Below are 21,185 nucleotides of genomic sequence, written 5' to 3' on the forward strand. Positions count from 1 at the left end.
ACAGATGGCCGTACCGTAGGTGCATCCACAACGGAGGGGTATCTGTTGAGAGGCCAGACAAACATGTGGTTCCTGAAGAGGGGCAGCAGCCTTTTCAGTAGTTGCAGGGGCAACAGTCTGGATGATTGACTGATCTGGCCTTGTAACATTAACCAAAACGGCCTTGCTGTGCTGGTACTGCGAACGGCTGAAAGCAAGGGGAAACTACAGCCGTAATTTTTCCCGAGGACATGCAGCTTTACTGTATGATTAAATGATGATGGCGTCCTCTTGGGTAAAATATTCTGGAGGTAAAATAGTCCCACATTTGGATCTCCGGGCGGGGACTACTCAAGAGGACGTCGTTATCAGGAGAAAGAAAACTGGCATTCTACGGATCGGAGCGTGGAATGTCAGATCCCTTAATTGGGCAGGTAGGTTAGAAAATTTAAAAAGGGAAATGGATAGGTTAAAGTTAGATATAGTTGGAATTAGTGAAGTTCGGTGGCAGGAGGAACAAGACTTTTGGTCAGGTGATTACAGGGTTATAAATACAAAATCAAATAGGGGTAATGCAGGAGTAGGTTTAATAATGAATAAAAAAATAGGAGTGCGGGTTAGCTACTACAAACAGCATAGTGAATGCATTATTGTGGCCAAGATAGACACAAAGCCCATGCCTACTACAGTAGTACAAGTTTATATGCCAACTAGCTCTGCAGATGATGAAGAAATTGATGAAATGTATGACGAGATAAAAGAAATTATTCAGGTAGTGAAGGGAGACGAAAATTTAATAGTCATGGGTGACTGGAATTCGTCAGTAGGAAAAGGGAGAGAAGGAAACATAGTAGGTGAATATGGATTGGGGGGAAGAAATGAAAGAGGAAGCCGCCTTGTAGAATTTTGCACAGAGCATAACTTAATCATAGCTAACACTTGGTTCAAGAATCATAAAAGAAGGTTGTATACCTGGAAGAATCCTGGAGATACTAATAGGTATCAGATAGATTATATAATGGTAAGACAGAGATTTAGGAACCAGGTTTTAAATTGTAAAACATTTCCAGGGGCAGATGTTGATTCTGACCACAATCTATTGGTTATGAACTGCAGATTGAAACTGAAGAAACTGCAAAAAGGTGGGAATTTAAGGAGATGGGACCTGGATAAACTGAAAGAACCAGAGGTTGTAGAGAGTTTCAGGGAGAGCATAAGGGAACAAGTGACAGGAATGGGGGAAAGAAATACAGTAGAAGAAGAATGGGTAGCTCTGAGGGATGAAGTAGTGAAGGCAGCAGAGGATCAAGTAGGTAAAAAGACGAGGGCTAATAGAAATCCTTGGGTAACAGAAGAAATATTGAATTTAATTGATGAAAGGAGAAAATATAAAAATGCAGTAAATGAAGCAGGCAAAAGGGAATACAAACGTCTCAAAAATGAGATCGACAGAAAGTGCAAAATGGCTAAGCAGGGATGGCTAGAGGACAAATGTAAGGATGTAGAGGCTTGTCTCACTAGGGGTAGGATAGATACTGCCTACAGGAAAATTAAAGAGACCTTTGGAGAGAAGAGAACCACTTGTATGAATATCAAGAGCTCAGATGGCAACCCAGTTCTAAGCAAAGAAGGGAAGGCAGAAAGGTGGAAGGAGTATATAGAGGGTTTATACAAGGGCGATGTACTTGAGGACAGTATTATGGAAATGGAAGAGGATGTAGATGAAGATGAAATGGGAGATAAGATACTGTGTGAAGAGTTTGACAGAGCACTGAAAGACCTGAGTCGAAACAAGGCCCCTGGAGTAGACAACATTCCATTAGAACTACTGATGGCCTTGGGAGAGCCAGTCATGACAAAACTCTACCATCTGGTGAGCAAGATGTATGAGACAGGCAAAATACCCACAGACTTCAAGAAGAATATAATAATTCCAATACCAAAGAAAGCAGGTGTTGACAGATGTGAAAATTACCGAGCTATCAGTTTAATAAGTCACAGCTGCAAAATACTAACACGAATTCTTTACAGATGAATGGAAAAACTGGTAGAAGCGGACCTCGGGGAAGATCAGTTTGGATTCCGTAGAAATGTTGGAACACGTGAGGCAATACTAACCTTACGACTTATCTTAGAAGAAAGATTAAGAAAAGGCAAACCTACGTTTCTAGCATTTGTAGACTTAGAGAAAGCTTTTGACAATGTTAACTGGAATACTCTCTTTCAAATTCTGAAGGTGGCAGGGGTAAAATACAGGGAGCGAAAGGCTATTTACAATTTGTACAGAAACCAGATGGCAGTTATAAGAGTCAAGGGGCATGAAAGGGAAGCAGTGGTTGGGAAAGGAGTGAGACAGGGTTGTAGCCTCTCCCCGATGTTATTCAATCTGTATATTGAGCAAGCAGTAAAGGAAGCAAAAGAAAATTTAGGAGTAGGTATTAAAATTCATGGAGAAGAAGTAAAAACTTTGAGGTTCGCCGATGACATTGTAATTCTGTCAGAGACAGCAAAGGACTTGGAAGAGCAGTTGAACGGAATGGACAGTGTCTTGAAAGGAGGATATAAGATGAACATCAACAAAAGCAAAACGAGGATAATGGAATGTAGTCAAATTAAGTCGGGTGATGCTGAGGGGATTAGATTAGGAAATGAGACACTTAAAGTAGTAAAGGAGTTTTGCTATTTAGGGAGTAAAATAACTGATGATGGTCGAAGTAGAGAGGATATAAAATGTAGACTGGCAATGGCAAGGAAATCGTTTCTGAAGAAGAGAAATTTGTTAACATTGAGTATAGATTTAAGTGTCAGGAAGTCGTTTCTGAAAGTATTTGTATGGAGTGTAGCCATGTATGGAAGTGAAACATGGACGATAACCAGTTTGGACAAGAAGAGAATAGAAGCTTTCGAAATGTGGTGCTACTGAAGAATGCTGAAGATAAGGTGGGTAGATCACGTAACTAATGAGAAGGTATTGAATAGGATTGGGGAGAAGAGAAGTTTGTGGCACAACTTGACTAGAAGAAGTGATCGGTTGGTAGGACATGTTTTGAGGCATCAAGGGATCACAAATTTAGCATTGGAGGGCAGTGTGGAGCGTAAAAATCGTAGAGGGAGACCAAGAGATCAATACACTAAGCAGATTCAGAAGGATGTAGGTTGCAGTAGGTACTGGGAGATGAAGAAGCTTGCACAGGATAGAGTAGCATGGAGAGCTGCATCAAACCAGTCTCAGGACTGAAGACCACAACAACAACAACAACAACGTAGTCTGACCTTTCTGGCTGCCATAAACTGCTGTATCTCTTCACTTGCTACCTGGAGTATGAGAGAGGTGGGGTCATGGTGATCTTCCACAACTACTGTAGGTACCACATTTTGGAGATGGTCATAACTCTCTTTTCTGACCCTTTTCTGTTGCATTTCCTCTATGTGATGGCATCAGTTGGTGAATTCCTCTACTGTTATGATGCCTTTTACCAGAAGAGATTGGTCCATATCTTCCACAACTCCTGTCATCAAATGTGAGATTCTGTTGGCTTCTGTGACATATTGCCAAGACCTTCTGTACGCAAGGCTGTGTCATTTGCCCATGATGTTGAGCCCTGTTCTTCAGTTGTTCTTGCTGCCAATTGTCACCAAAAGTTTTTGTCAGTTCAGCCTGGAATTTATCTCAGGTGGCAAGCTTACCTTTGTTTTTCTTGTACCAGTTCAGGGCTGTGTCATCCAAGATAAAGTACACAGATACCACACACCTCATGTCATCTAATCTGTTGTATTTGGTGACTTGGTCAAATCCTTTCATCAGTTGCTGACCAGTGTCGTCAGAAAACACTGATGGATGCCTGATATGCAGCTGACGTCCTGCTGTTTTAGAATTCATTCTTCTCCTGAATATAGAGACCCTGGAAATGATGTACAATCTGTTTTCAGTCCCTGTCCATTAAGACTATGGTTTTTATGTTGCTTAATGAAGCCATGGCAGTGCAGATGTTTTGAATGCCCAGTGTATCCACCAAACAATGTCATTTCATAAACATAATCAAGCCCAAATCCAAAAGCACATTTGTGAATGAAGCACAGCACATAGCACTGAAAGCATGTTTGTTATGGACACCAATACACAGACAGATTGTAGAGTACTATCAGATTTTCCAGACTGTGCAAACTTTACAAACATAAGAAATTTTGAGAACTTTCCAGAAATGATAAATATAGTCCTAAATAATAAGTATTCTATGGTAACTGGACTTCAAGTGGCAACCTACAGCACATCAGCCAGTGATGCTAATCATTGCTACTCACTGCATATGGCACAGCTCGTAGCAATATTATTGCTTTACATACGTACACAGATGTAAAGTTCAAGGTACTTAGATTTTTGAAGCAGTTCTTCTCCCACTTCCATCCTCTCTCTCTCTCTCTCTCTCTCTCTCTCTTTCTCTCTCTCTCTCTCTATCTCCCCCCCCCCCTTCACCATACGTCTCTCTTCTCCCCTCTCCATCCCCCCTACAAAAGCGTGCCAGCATGTGTGTGTGTGTGTGTGTGTGTGTGTGTGTGTTATTTCACACTGCATGCAAGGCCACAGCCAGTTTCCTTTCATGTCCTTGCCTAGTCTGAGCCTACTTGTAGTGATGGACCATCCTTTTCTCATTGAAATTAATGATGAGTTCACTAGATGTTATTAAACTTCACATATCTAAAGCTATGTACTGTATTACGAACACCTACTTGTATTTTATTTGAATCCATTAATATTGTAACTGCATGTTTACATCTAAACTTAACCAGAAGGTCTTTATAGTAATCTTGATAATTCTGTACAATATTCTCAGATGTTTTATTGCTGTAACGTATCCTTTGTTTTTCATGACTACCATTAAGTTTTAAAGTTGCTTTTAGAAATAAGTAACAGCATTATGAATCACTTCAAATTTATTCACAGGTAGTCAACATGAATTCAGAAAATATCGTTCTTGTGAAACACAACTAGCTATTTATTCTCACACAGTAATGATTGCTATCAACAGGGGATGTCATATTTAATCCATATTTTTAGATTTCCAGAAGGCTTTTGACACTGTTCCTGATGAGTGGCTTATAATAAAATTGCACACCTACAAAGTATCATCCCTGTTGTGGGACTGGATTCATTATTTCCATTCTGAAAGGTCACAGTTCATAGTAATTGATGAAAAGTCAATCAAGTAAATCAGAAGTAAAATCTGGTGTTCTTCAAGGAAGTGTTATAGTCCTTATTCTGTTTCGGGTCAATATGAATGATTTAGGAGACAATGTCAGCAGCCTTCTCAGATTGTTTGCAGATGATGCAGTCATTATATCTGTATCATGCAAAAAGTGGAAATTGATTCAAAATAATGAAAAGTGTGAAGTCATTCATATGAGTACTAAAAGGAAGCTGCTAAATTTCAGTTACATGGTAAATCACACAAATCTAAAGGCTGTGACTTCAACTAAATACTTATGGATTACAATTATGAATACTTTAGATTGGAACAATCACATTAGATAATGTTGTTGGGAAAATGAACCAAAGTCAGTGATTTATTGGCAGAACACTTAGAAAATGCAACACATCTACTAAAGAGACTACCTACACTACACGGTACGGGATCGACATCAGGTAGGATTGACAGGGGACATTGAAAAAGTTCAAAGAAGGGCAGATCATGTTGTATTATTGCAAAATAGGAGAGAGATTACTATGAATATGATACTAAAATGTAGACTTTCACGGCCAGAAATGTCATGTCCATTATAATTATCCGGGCTGTTGTGCCATGGTTGGTTGATGAATTCTGTGTCAATTCCCAACGTTTCATCCCCGTCTGCGGAGGACATCTTCAAGGGGGTCTGTATCTCAATGGAAGGTCGAACACATCCACTGACTCACTACTGACTGCCGCTAAATTCTGTGTCTGTCAGCTCCCGCGCCGAGGTGTGACGTCACTTGTTTTGAAAACATCAGTGCAATTGGCCGCTGTCCACTGCCGTCGATTGCCGTTGCCATCACCCAGTAGTGGATAGGTGGTACACAACTTCTTCAACACCAGCATCCATATACCATTCAATTTCATGCCCTCCTCCTTTCGATTGAAATTATTAGGGTGTTTGGCGATTTTGATTGCCTCCCTGTAGAGCCTTTCGTTATATCTGCTTGTGGCCACAAGTACTTGCGTCTCCTCAAAACGAATATGGTGGTTACCTGGCTGGAAAGCATGCTCCACAACAGCTGATCGATGGCAGCGGACAGCGGCCAATCGCACTGACGTTTTCAAAACACGTGATGTCACGCCTCGGCATGGGAGCGCGCGGACATGGAATTTAGCGGCAGTCAGTAGCGATCCAGTGGGTGTATTGGACTTTCCATCGAGCTACAGACCCCCTTGAAGATGTCCTCCATAGACGGGGATGAAGTGTTGGGAATTGACACAGAATTCATCAACAGACCATGGCATAACAGCCCAGATAATTATAATGGATATGAATATGATACGCAAATTGGGATGGCAATCATTAAAACAAAGGCATTTTCCACTGCAGCAGGATCTGTTCATGAAATTTTAGTCACCAACTTTCTCCTGCAAATGCAAAAATGTTTTGTTTGTGTTTATCTGCTTAGAGAGAAATGATCATTATAATGAAATAAGAGAAATACGAGCTTTGTTTTTCATGCATGCTGTTTGTAAGTGGAACATCAGAGAAGTAGCTTCAAAGTGGTTCATTGAACTCTCTACCATTCACTTAATCGTGAGTTGCAGATTTATCATGTAGATGCTGATGTAGATTGTAACGTATGATTCTTTTTGTCACATTTCTTTTTGCTATCAGTGTAATGATTTTCAGGATTTATCTATAACTCTACAGTGTGATTGAAAAAATAGTAAGTTGCAGACATGCATTCTAGGTGCAATGTGTTAACCTTCAATAATGTTGTTGACTGATATCAAGGCAAATTTTTTTGGAATCAATGTCATTACTAAAAGAGTTAAAGTAAATTGATCTATGATTCAGTCTGTCACTGAATAACTTTAATAAAGGTTGTCCAAAGTCAATACAAATTTTAAAAAAATGTTTGTGTTCTACCAGTTGCTTTGTAGAATATATGTAGATGATTATTGTCCCATATTACAGATGCCTACCAGGGCCTAGTATTGTACCATTTCATAGGCCATGACAAAAATTTGATTCAGAAACTCATATGTACTCCATTGCTCCCATATCTGAGTGGATTTCAGTTGTTGTACTTAAATAGCATGAGCAACAATCTCATTTTACACAACTTTTTCAACTTCTCTATTTTGATGTTCATAAGAAGTAAACTTTTTTGCCAGTAAACACAAGATTCTGTATCAATCTCTTAGTATTTACAATGTATTCACTGTTTCATAGTTAATTCAAGCATCACATATATTTCTGTTTCTCTTTACCACCAATATTAATAAGTTTTTAATAAATATTTCTGTATTTTAAAGTTTTCCCTTATTGACTTTCTTTCAAATTCTCTTATATGAGGTAAATAAGAGATTTCTATTATTATTTTCTATGTCTTCAAATTTTCAGGATGGTGTTGAGCCAGAGTTTCCTGATGCCTTCTCCCACTTCATACACATTGCTCGGCTTTTGTCCCACGATGCACTCGAGGCACTGTATGATGAAGCTCCTACACTCTGTGAAAGTGCACTGTAAGAAATGTGTTCTTAATTATCCAAATTAAAAATAAATTTTATCACTCAGTAATTAACACTTATTATCTGTAAATCAATTGCAGTAAACATTCAGATTTTTTTGCACACTATTTTTAATTCTCTCTCTCTCTCTCTCTCTCTCTCTCTCTCTCTCTCTCTCTCTCTCTGTGTGTGTGTGTGTGTGTGTGTGTGAGCTGTAATTGATTTACTTGTGTGGTGCTAATAAATCAAATGAACTGTTGTGAATGCAAACACATCTCTTCAGGAATCTGAAGTCACGCAACATCCATTACAAGTTCTGTGTGACCTTACTGTGCTTGCCAACTCCAAATCTATCCCATTGTTCCTTTCACAAAAGATGGACTGCATCCACATCCACAACTACTTCTCCTGCAGGCAAAATATGTTCGCAGAAGTCTGTGGCACAACCACTGCCATTCATGTGATGCCCTTACACATTAAAAGTTTATGGACTACCTAAAGAAGTCCTACTAAGCTGCCAAAAGTTCCTAACTCCTTATACAGTTTAAGTTTACTGATGATAGAGTCATGAACAGGATTCAGGGCCAAGAAAATGTGTCTTCATTCCTTCACAGCCTTATCACATTTTCTCCCCTGTGTTTCAAATGGATCTCATTAGCCCCATGAGCTGCTTTCATAGAGCTTGACCTCCACCTTCCTGATGGCTCTATGAAAACCCCCATCCATATAAAATCCACCAACCATCAGTAATAGCTCAACTTTGATTGTAGTTGTTGTACATTCAACACCAAAAAGTCTTTTGTACAGTCTCAGTAACTGCAAGCATCACATATGCACAGAGGAGCAATCACATGCCCACTGTACTTAAGACCTGAACTAGGCCTTTGCAAACTGTACCTCCATCACATATCTGGACTAAGGACAGATCTCCCATGCTATGTATTCCCAATTCTCCAAACACATATTCTCTTTTCATTGACATAATGACTGACCTCATATTAAAACTTCCTTCATGCTCCAACCATGCCCACTGACCAACTGCAGTTGAGTACCCTACTTAATCAGGGTGTATATGACCCGGGACAACTTGGGAATCCGGGAAAAACCCAGGAATTTTTTCATCTGGGAGAAAACTGGGAAAAACCCGGGAATTTTTCGTTGTTTTAGCTTTCAGTTAAATTTTTGTGATTTTGACTGGTAAGAATTGATTCTCTAGTGAAGAATGTTACTGTATCGTGCTACTGGAGAATTATACCGCAGAATAAAATATAAACGAGAGGGAAAAAAATGAAGTGTTAGTGGCAAAGGAAATGCGCAATTCACAACAACAAAACACCGAGCACACACAAGCGTCTGCAAATAACAAAAATACGTCAAAGGCCGTAGGGCAAAGACTGGAATTCTTCATAACAATAAACTGCTTGCTATGAGCATGATGTCACAACTGTTCACATTAGGTTCATTTGACCACTTGTCAGCGGGCTGATGCACATGCGCAGTTGACTCACATATGAGCAGTACCTTCTCCCACTTTACACTACTTGAAGTGTGGCCATTAGCTGTATCGGCAGTAGCAGCAAGCAGCCAGATGCAAACGAGAAAACTTTTTCTTGAGCACCCTAGCTGCCAGATTCGTGCATGCACAGAGCTGTAGTGGGGAGGGCGTTAGTCTCCACATGACCCGTGTTTGCGTTAAGTGATTTTGCTGCTTTTCTTCGTTTACAGTTCCCATGCCAAATGAAAACAAAATGGATTTCAAGTGAATTAAAATACATTCACATAATTATGGAGGGCAAAAATATATTATTAGTTTCAGTTTTCTGATTTTATTTTATTTTATTTACAAGTTATTAGCCATCAAGCATTAATCGCCTTGCAGAACAATGAAGTTATTTTTGCAAGTTTGCTAAAGAAATTTGGCTTTATTAATCTTTCCACTGGACCAATCAATTTATTTGAAATGAAGTGTTTCATTCCACAGTACTGGCTAGTTCAAACTATTTGCTGAATTTCAAGTGCAGATTTTTCACCTTCTGCCGTTTATGGCATTATGCCATAATAAAGAACCAAATATGAGATAGTATAGTACTGGTGCTCCAAGAAAATTTACATCCCAAAAACCACACTGAAAAGCTTAATATCTGATGGGACCTATTTCATTGTGAATCTGGAAAAAACCAATGTGCACTTCAAGCCGAATTATGCATTTTAGTATGGTTTACGAAATTCTGATGCTCTTGGGAGTATCCTCTGATGCCCTGTTTCTTTTATGGTGTAATGTAAGGTCTCTTAGTGCTTCATACATACGAACATGCGGGCTTCCTACACCACTGCAGTTACGTATGCGCAATAATGCCGTTTTCTGGTGCTGTCTGGCAACTGGTAAATCAAACCTATTTCTAACAGTCTCTGGATAGTATGGTGAAGGGTGGTTCAAAAAGCATTACTTTCAAAGTAAATTTCTTTTTACGCAAGATGAATTACATGTGAGAAAGTGGGATGAATTTCTAAATCACAGAGCGTTTAAAACTGAACACTTTGAGGACCAGCCACTTACAAAAATTTTGAGCTCAGAAATTTATGTCATCATTTTAAATTTACTGGCACATTTGTGTAATCTATCTTAAAGTATAACACACTCAAAAAAATATCAATATTACATGTGAAAGCTTAGCTTCTGTTGTAGCTTGTTAATCTTAGAAACCAATATTATATGTGAAATCTTAGCTTTTCTAGTAGCTATACTATGTATATTAATGTAAACTGTTAATTTTTCCTCTTTGTGTGTTCGCGCTATGTAACCAGTGATCTTGCTGTTGACTGATGATAACATGTGTCCTATGCTCTGAATATCTGCTGTTATCAGCTGGTGAGATCACGTGGCATGAGATATGATTGGCTTACAAAAGGACATCGCAAGCTCGGTTTCAATGCTCCGGAAACTAACGCGCTGTGTTTGGTGCAATTCGAATTTATACTTTTGTAATACAAAAATATGCAGTGTATATGTTGCTGCAAATCAAAGGCCTTTCCAAAACTTCTCTCCTTTTTTTCATTAAAAGTCTTTCCAAAACTTCTCTCCTTTTCTTCCTTAAAAGTCTTTCCAAAACTTCTCTCCCCCATCTTTACTTTTTTTTTCCGGGAAGTTGTATGCGAGTTTATAAAACGTTAACCATTCAAAGGATTGATAAGTTTTACAGTTCAGAGGGAAAATCTGTGGAAAACCTACTGTCACTTAGCATGGAAAAAGTGTATTTTTGCCCGGGAAAAAGCATATTTTTTAAACAGGATATCCGGGAATAATCTGGGAATTTTTTTCCTTGTCCCCATATACCCCCTGTTAATATACCATATCATCTTAGAATATCGGAACTACATCCTCTGTCAGAGGTTTGATAATCTTTCATCATCCCTTGAAATGATGAACATACCCAACAAAATTCTGCGGCTGAGCATAGTATGGCAATACAAAAGTAGCTAGCTAAAAATCAGATGCACATCAGCTATCCAGCTGTGTTGATGAAAGTTGTTGGCCAGGCTCTGACAAAATGGTTGCAGACTTCCAACTGTATCACTAAATGCAACAGGTGGGGATGATGTGACGTGTCTTGCCAATGTCTGCTTGTGGAGTGCAGCCCACCAGTTGTTTGAGAACAATGAGGAAAGGCTAAAAAGCTAGGACAAATTTCAGGTGGAAATTTACATCTCATTTGGCAGTAACTAGCAGCAGGTCCACTAAGCAAAGAAACAAGTGAAGAACAGAGATCAAAGCAAGAGGAAACGATAAAGATGTATGTAGAGAGTGTTTTGGCACTGTGTCACATGGTGAACCCTAATAGGCAGGAAGTTAGGCTTTCACACTTAATAAATGATGTAGCAGAACACATCTGCAGCAGCCCTTTACAAACAGTTTTGTAAGGTGCACAAAAATGGTATTAGAAAGGCAAATAGTATATGGTACACAAATATGTGTTAAAAAATAACAGACTTCAGCGTTTATTTTAGGTGAGATGTTCTTCAATGGTGCATGTAGTCTTGCCTAAATAAGCCTTCTCCAATAACAATTGTCCTTCATTGATCCCAGAAGGTCTGCAGTGTAAGATGCTCTGTGAAAACCACTCCCCCCGATATTTATGGAAGATTCTTGCTATCTCAAATGGAACAGTGCCAAGAAATAAAAGAAAGGCTAGAGATTTTGTCAGCTTAATCTCCTTCTACTTCCTGGTTCTTCACTTTAACTATTAATGCCCTGTTAATCTGTTGGGTAGAATATCCATTTTACCTGAACAGTATCGTTAGGCGAGCGAGCTCTTTATGCAGAGTCTAGACTCCGTCTACCTCTCAACTGTTACATGCTCAATGTCTTCTACTGTGACTGGCAGTTTTCTTTGCACTATGTTTATTTAAGCAAGATTTGTGTAATTTTGTAAGCGTCATCCTTTCATTGCACCTTTACATCTGCCTTCATGACTGTTTCGGAGGCACAGGACCCTGCTAGCTCAATCTGGACATATTCTTATTCCACAGCACAATAATACTACAAATGTCTGTCAATCAATGATAATGTAATGGTACCCTGAAAAGTTGAAACATGTCAGTAAACCAATATTTTCACAACCAAGACTGTTTTATTAAAAGAAGTACTTATTATTTATTACAATTTTATTTTAGTTTCATGCCCCTATCACACATGTGCAGACAAGTACTTGGTTGGAATAGATAACAGAGTACAATTTATTACAAGGATCTCTCTCTCTCTCTCTCTCTCTCTCTCACACACACACACACACACACACACACTCACACACATACACACTTAAAACAGAGCATACAATTTACATAGTTTCAGATAGTATGAACACAAAGCTTTTTTGCTCATATTTTACAGTAGTGTTCATTTCTTTTGCAAAAATCATTCCTGCAATCAATTTCATACTGTGTAAAAGTGGGTACAGTGGTACAGTGTAAAGACAATGATCAAGCAAGAGGATTTTCAGATTCTTGTTTAACAGAGTCAGAGACTTACTGTTTTTTATTTCTAATGGCAGACTGTTGTAGAGTTGAATGCCTTGGTTAAATGGTGAATTTTTAAAGGCAGAGTTATTCATTTTTTTAACATGGAGTTTCATCTTCTGCCTTGTGCCATGATCATGGACATACAGATTTTTGCTGGATTTTACAGTATCACTTTTTACAAAGTTACACATTTCTAATATGTAGAAACTTCCAAGAGATAAAATTAGTGATTTTTGGAAGAGAGTTCTGCAGTTGTCAGTTGAATTCACCCTTTTCATTAACCTATAGCTATTATCTGGATGAGGAGAATGTCGGAGCTAGGGGTGGAGTTTCCCCTTAATGTGGCACTGTGCTGCATTACACTATGAAATTTTACATAGTAAGCAATATAAACAGTCTCTAGGCTCATGCAGTATGTGAGGATGCATAAGTTGTGGCACACTTTGCTAAGCTTACTATTAGTTATGCTGATGTGTGTTTACCATTTTAAGTTGTCCTGGTTCTACAGGCCTATAAACGTGTTTCTGATGTGGGTGATATTTTAAAGCCATGTAATTTCATAGCGGGCATAAATTTTGGGGTTCTCAGGTGGAAGGAAGGCAATTTTCTTTGTGCTGAATATCAGGTTACTTCTGTCAAACCAGTCACCCACCGAGCGAGGTGGCACAGGGGTTAGACACTGGACTCGCATTCGGGAGGACGACGGTTAAATCCTGCGTCCGGCCATCCTGATTTAGGTTTTCCGTGATTTCCCTAAATCACTCCAGGCAAATGCCGGGATGGTTCCTTTCAAAGAGCACGGCCAACTTCCTTCCCTGTCCTTCCCTAATCCGATGAGACCGATGACCTCGCTGTCTGGTCTCCTTCCCCAAACAACCCCCAACCCGACTCAGTCACCCAACTCATCTACACTTTTACTTATGGCCTCCTGGAGTTCATGGTCATTTCTGCTGCTAATGAGGATACTAGTATCATATGCAAAGAGTGTACTGGAAGTGGCACTGATGTTCAACAGTAAGTCATTTTATGTAAAGAAGGAAGAGAATGGTCAAAGTATTGAACCTACATTTTAATATGTCTCTGATCATTGTGGTTTATTCTTACTTTTTGTATCCTGTTTGTGAGATAAGAGCCAATCCACTTTAGAGGGATGCATCTGATGTCATACCTCTGCAGTGTGTCTAGTAGAATTTTGTAGTGTATGACAGCAAAACACCTTTGACAAATCTAGGAAGGTCACAACTGTGCTTTGTTTTTTCTCTAGAGCATCTAGGTTGGAGTGTGTGTACTCATATAGAGCAGCTGTCATGGATTTATTTGTTCTGAAACCATGCTGAGCATCAGAGAGGATTTATTTATTTTTTTGTGCAGAAAATTAATCTCCCCAGAAGTTTATGAAACACACATAACAATGATATGGGTCTTTCTTAAAGATTGGGATAACTTTTACCACTTTCATACAATCAGGAAATGTACCTGTCATCAATGATGAATTGTACATGTTAGAGAGTGAGACAGCTAATTTACATACAGATTTCGTAATTATAAAATCTGCAGTGTCATCAATTCCAGGTGAGAGTTTATTTGTAAGGCTCTTTGTCCTTAATATAACTTCATCATCAGTAGTTTCCTAGGAGAATGTAATGTCTACAGAAGTTTTTATTTTGTTCTGTCTATTGGCTGTCAGTTTGTTGATACTTTGTAGTAGTTTCTTTACAATACTTTGATAGCAATTGTTGAATATATTTGGGGGTGTTTGTGGTTTAGTAACACCAGACTTGTTAAGGATCAGAGTATTGTTTTCATGTTCATGAGGCAGCTGATTTGTTTCAGTTCTTATGACACTCCATACTGCTGTGTTTGAGGATTTTGCCACATAGTTGTCATTTACAGTTTGCGTAGCTTGTGTTAAAACTTTCATAAGGATTTTGACATATTGCTTAATATATCTCACTTGAGAGGAGATGAGATTGTTATTTTTGAAATACTTCAACAGAGTGCTCTTCCGTCTGTAGGAAATCTGTATGCCAGTTGTTATCCATGGTTTCCTGTAGGGTTTTGTTGATTTAATATGTTTCAGTTAGAGTGAAAAGCAATGTTGAAGATGTATAGGAAGGTATTTAAGAAGGGTTACATTTTTTTGGCCATATCATCTGCTTCATATACTTCACTTAATTTCTCTGCTGCTAGGAAACCATTGAAAGTTATCATATTTTCATTGCTGTAACTTCTTACTGTAGTTGTGTATACTTCGTTGCAGCCTGAAGGGAGGACATTTGTAAGGTAGAGGTCTTGGGCACAGTGACCACTATAGCCTTCATCCAGAGGTTCTTTGGACTGGTAGAGACAGTTTATAAATATCTGCTCTAGAATTGTTTTGGTGTGATTTTTACATCCTGTGGGCAATGTTGATGTGGCTTGTACAAGGTGTTTCAAAAATGACCGGTATATTTGAAACGGCAATAAAAACTAAACGAGCAGCGATAGAAATACACCGTTTGTTGCAATATGCTTGGGACAACAGTACATTTTCATGCGGGCAAACTTTCGAAGTTACAGTAGTTACAATTTTCAACAACAGATGGTGCTGCAAGTGATGTGAAAGATATAGAAGACAACGCAGTCTGTGGGTGCGCCATTCCGTACGTCGTCTTTCTGCTGTAAGCGTGTGCTGTTCACAACGTGCAAGTGTGCTGTAGACAACATGGTTTATTCCTTAGAACAGAGGATTTTTCTGGTGTTGGAATTCCACCGCCTAGAACATAGTGTTGTTGCAACAAGACGAAGTTTTCAACGGAGGTTTAATGTAACCAAAGGACCGAAAAGCGATACAATAAAGGATCTGTTTGAAAAATTTCAACGGACTGGGAACGTGACGGATGAACGTGCTGGAAAGGTAGGGCGACCGCGTACGGCAACCACAGAGGGCAACACGCAGCTAGTGCAGCAGGTGATCCAACAGCGGCCTCGGGTTTCTGTTCGCCGTGTTGCAGCTGCGGTCCAAATGACGCCAACGTCTACGTATCGTCTCATGCGCCAGAGTTTACACCTCTATCCATACAAAATTCAAACGTGGCAACCCCTCAGCGCCGCTACCATTGCTGCACGAGAGACATTCGCTAATGATATAGTGCACAGGATTGATGACGGCGATATGCATGTGGGCTGCATTTGGTTTACTGATGAAGCTTATTTTTACCTGGACGGCTTCGTCAATAAACAGAACTGGCGCATTTGGGGAACCGAAAAGCCCCATGTTGCAGTCCCATCGCCCTTGCATCCTCAAAAAGTACTGGTCTGGGCCGCCATGTCTTCCAAAGGAATCATTGGCCCATTTTTCAGATCCGAAACGATTACTGCATCACGCTATCTGGACATTCTTCATGAATTTGTGGCGGTACAAACTGCCTTAGATGACACTGCGAACACCTCGTAGTTTATGCAAGATGGTGCCCGGCCACATCGCACGGCCGACGTGTTTAATTTCCTGAATGAATATTTCGATGATCGTGTGATTGCATTGGGCTATCCGAAACATACAGGAGGCGGCGTGGATTGGCCTCCCTATTCGCCAGACATGAACCCCTGTGACTTCTTTCTGTGGGGACACTTGAAAGACCAGGTGTACCGCCAGAATCCAGAAACAATTGCACAGCTGAAGCAGTACATCTCATCTGCATGTGAAGCCATTCCGCCAGACACGTTGTCAAAGGTTTCGGGTAATTTCATTCAGAGACTACGCCATATTATTGCGACGCATGGTGGATATGTGGAAAATATCATACTATAGAGTTTCCTAGACCGCAGCGCCATCTGTTGTTGAAAATTGTAACTACTGTAATTTCGAAAGTTTGTCTGCCTGAAAATGTACTGTTGTCCCAAGCATATTGCAACAAACGGTGTATTTCTATCGCTGCTCATTTAGTTTTTATTGCCGTTTCAAATATACCAGTCATTTTTGAAACACCCTGTAGATGGAACAAGTTTGCAAGATTCCATAGAGATTCTCTGACATGCCATAGAGACTGAAAATCAACATTAAATTCACCACATAACATTAGTACTTCTTTGCTTTGGTGAGGTTTGTTTAGGAGTATTTCAAGATGTTTAAAAAATTGCCTGTTTGGAAATAGTAAAAGCCTGCAATGACTCTATACTTTCCTTTTACTTTACTTTACATGTGGCATGTTGAGTGCACTGTTCACCCATTTTGTGTTGATGTTCATCCTAACTGTTTCCTCCTGGATGCTAAATCACCACCTAATTCTGGGACTTCCCCTTCCTCTTGTTCCATCTGGTGTCCTGATGAATGCATATTTTAGGTAGTCTATTGTCTGTCATTCCTGCTGTATGACCTGTCCAATTCAACCTTTCCTCTTTTACACTTCGACAATGTTACAGAGTTTGTGCAGGTCTCTGAAGTGTTAATTTTTTTCTCAGCCTCCATACCATGTTTTTTCATCGTATATTGGTCCAAAAACTTTTCTTAGAATTTTTCTTTTGACTATTAACAATTTTTCTCCATCTTGCTTTCTAAACATTAATTCTTCACATTCCTTTAATGTTACAAGTATAATAGTTTCTTTATAGAAGCAGATTTTGAAGTCAGTACTAAGTGGTATTTTCTTTAAGATTTTGATAAAACTAAAAGGTGTTTTGTTTGCTGTTGCTAGATGGGCTATTTCTATATACATTCTATGGTTGTTACTGAAACAACTCTAAGTATTTGAACAATGAACTGTCTTGAAAGTGAATCCATCTACAACCAATGGTGCATCTCTTTGGACGTTCCTGCTTATGATCAGATATTCTCTCTTTTCTTCATTAACATATAATCTACAACTACATCTACATTTATACTCTGCAAGACAACCAACAGTGTGTGGCGGAGAGCACTTTATGTGCCACTGTCATTACCTCCCTTTCCTATTCGAGCCGCGTATGGTTTGTGGGAAGAACGACTGCCGGAAAGCCTCCGTGCACGCTTGAATCTCTCTAATTTTACATTTGTGATCTCCTCGGGAGGTATAAGTAGGGGGAAGCAATATATTCGATACCTCATTCAGAAATGCACCCTATCGAAACCTGGACAGCAAGCTACACCACGATGCAGAGCACCTCTCTTGCAGAGTCTGCCACTTGAGTTTGCTAAACATCTCTGTAACGCTATCACGCTTACCAAATAACCCTGTGATGAAACACGCCACTCTTCTTTGGATCTTCTCTCTCTCCTCTGTCAACCCGACCTGGTACGGATCCCATACTGATGAGCAATACTCAAGTATAGGTCGAACGAGTGTTTTGTAAGCCACCTCCTTTGTTGATGGACTACATTTTCTAAGGACTCTTCCAATGAATCTCAACCTGGCACCCGCCTTACCAACAGTTAATTTTATATGATCATTCCACTTCAAATTGTTCTCTACGCATACTCCCAGATATTTTACAGAAGTAACTGCTAACAGTGTTTGTTTTGCTATCATATAATCATACAATAAAGGATCCTTCTTTCTATGTATTCACAATACATTACATTTGTCTATGTTAAGGGTCAGTTGTCACTCCCTGCACCAAGTGCCTATCCGCTGCAGATCTTCCTGCATTTCACTGCAATTTTCTTATGCTGTAACTTCTCTGTATATTACAGCATCATCTGCAAAAAGCTGCATGGAACTTCCAACACTATCTACTAGGTCATTTATATACACTCCTGGAAATTGAAATAAGAACACCGTGAATTCATTGCCCCAGAAAGGGGAAACTTTATTGACACATTCCTGGGGTCAGATACATCACATGATCACACTGACAGAACCACAGGCACATAGACACAGGCAACAGAGCATGCACAATGTCGGCACTAGTACAGTGTATATCCACCTTTCGCAGCAATGCAGGCTGCTATTCTCCCATGGAGACGATCGTAGAGATGCTGGATGTAGTCCTGTGGAACGGCTTGCCATGCCATTTCCACCTGGCGCCTCAGTTGGACCAGCGTTCGTGCTGGACGTGCAGACCGCGTGAGACGACGCTTCATCCAGTCCCAAACATGCTCAATGGGGGACAGATCCGGAGATCTTGCTGGCCAGGGTAGTTGACTTACACCTTCTAGAGCACGTTGGGTGGCACGGGATACATGCGGACGTGCATTGTCCTGTTGGAACAGCAAGTTCCCTTGCCTGTCTAGGAATGGTAGAACGATGGGTTCGATGACGGTTTGGATGTAGCGTGCACTATTCAGTGTCCCCTCGACGATCACCAGTGGTGTACGGCCAGTGTAGGAGATCGCTCCCCACACCATGATGCCGGGTGTTGGCCCTGTGTGCCTCGGTCGTATGCAGTCCTGATTGTGGCGCTCACCTGCACGGCGCCAAACACGCATACGACCATCATTGGCACCAAGGCAGAAGCGACTCTCATCGCTGAAGACGACACGTCTCCATTCGTCCCTCCATTCACGCCTGTCGCGACACCACTGGAGGCGGGCTGCATGATGTTGGGGCGTGAGCGGAAGACGGCCTAACGGTGTGCGGGACCGTAGCCCAGCTTCATGGAGACGGTTGCGAATGGTCCTCACCGATACCCCAGGAGCAACAGTGTCCCTAATTTGCTGGGAAGTGGCGGTGCGGTCCCCTACGGCACTGCGTAGGATCCTACGGTCTTGGCGTGCATCCGTGCGTCGCTGCGGTCCGGTCCCAGGTCGACGGGCACGTGCACCTTCCGCCGACCACTGGCGACAACATCGATGTACTGTGGAGACCTCACGCCCCACGTGTTGAGCAATTCGGCGGTACGTCCACCCGGCCTCCCGCATGCCCACTATACGCCCTCGCTCAAAGTCCGTCAACTGCACATACGGTTCACGTCCACGCTGTCGCGGCATGCTACCAGTGTTAAAGACTGCGATGGAGCTCCGTATGCCATGGCAAACTGGCTGACACTGACGGCGGCGGTGCACAAATGCTGCGCAGCTAGCGCCATTCGACGGCCAACACCGCGGTTCCTGGTGTGTCCGCTGTGCCGTGCGTGTGATCATTGCTTGTACAGCCCTCTCGCAGTGTCTGGAGCAAGTATGGTGGGTCTGACACACCGGTGTCAATGTGTTCTTTTTTCCATTTCCAGGAGTGTACATTGTGAAAAGCAATGGTCCAATAACACTCCCCTGTGGCACGCCAGAGGTTACTTAAATGTCTGTAGACATCTCTCCATTGAGAACAACATGCTGTGTTCTGTTTGCTAAAAACTCTTCAATGCAGCCACACAGCTGGTCTGATATTCCGTAGGCTCTTACTTTGTTTATCAGGTGACAGTGCGGAACTGTATCGAACGCCTTCCGGAAGTCAAGGAAAATGTCATCTACCTGGGAGCCTGTATCTAATATTTTCTGGGTCTCATGAACAAATAAAGCGAGTTGGGTCTGACACAATCGCTGTTTCTGGAATCCATGTTGATTCCTACAGAGTAGATTCTGGGTTTCCAGAAATGACATGATATGCGAGCAAAAATGTTCTAAAATTGTACAACAGATGGATTTCAGAGATATAATCCTATAGTTTTGTGCATCTGCTCGACGAAAACTGGAACTACCTGTGCTCTTTTCCAATCATTTGGAACCTTCCGTTCCTCTAACTTGCGGTACATGGCTGTTAGAAGGGGGGCAAGTTCTTTTGCGTACTCTGTGTAGAATCAAATTGGTATCCCATCAGGTCCAGTCGACTTTCCTCTGTTGAGTGATTTCAGATGCTTTTCTATTCCTTGGACACTTATTTTGATGGCAGCCATTTTTTCGTTCATGCGAGGATTTAGAGAAGGAACAGCAGTGCCGTCTTCCTCTGTGAAACAGCTTTGGAAAAGGGTGTTTATTATTTCAGCTTTACGTGTGTCATCATCTGTTTCAAAGCCATTATCATTCCAGAGTGTCTGGATATGCTGTTTCGATCCACTTACTGATTTAACATAAGACCAGAACTTCCCAGGATTTTCTGTCAAGTCGCTACATAGAATTTTACTTTCGAATTCACAAAACGCTTAATGCATAGCCCTCCTTACGCTAACTTTGACATCGTTTAGCTTCTGTTTGTCTGGGAAGTTTTGGCTGTGTTTAAATTTGCAGTGTAGCTCTCTTTGCTTTTGCAGTAGTTTCCTAACTTTGTTGTTGAACCACGGTGTGTTTTTCCCATCCCTCACAGTTTTACTCAGCCCATACCCGTCTAAAACGCATTTTACGATTGCCTTGAACATTTTCCATAAACACTCAACATTGTCAATGTCAGAACAGAAATGTTTGTTTTGATCTATTAGGTAGTCTGAAATCTGCCTCCTATTACTGTTGCTAAACAGATAGACCTTCCTCCCTTTTATAAATTCCTATTTCCTTCCATATTCAGGGATGCGGCAATGGCCTTATGATTACTGATTCCCTGTTCTGCGCTTACAGAGTCGAAAATTTTGGGTCTGTTTGTTATCAGTAGGTCCAAGATGTTATCTCCACGAGTTGGTTAC

General features: G+C 40.7%; 1 protein-coding gene across 1 annotated transcript in view; it reads left to right on the forward strand.

Annotated features, from left to right (window-relative positions):
• The window catches only part of LOC126249021 (uncharacterized), a 712,654-nt gene that overhangs the window by 28,664 nt on the left and 662,805 nt on the right, over positions 1–21,185 (forward strand). Inside the window, exon 7 of the mRNA XM_049950623.1 lies at positions 7,561–7,682. Coding sequence (XP_049806580.1) covers positions 7,561–7,682 — 122 coding nt within the window. The remainder of the gene's footprint in view (positions 1–7,560; positions 7,683–21,185) is intronic.

Source organism: Schistocerca nitens, chromosome 3 (genome assembly GCF_023898315.1).
Source record: "Schistocerca nitens isolate TAMUIC-IGC-003100 chromosome 3, iqSchNite1.1, whole genome shotgun sequence".
In the NCBI taxonomy this organism is placed as follows: domain Eukaryota; kingdom Metazoa; phylum Arthropoda; class Insecta; order Orthoptera; family Acrididae; genus Schistocerca; species Schistocerca nitens.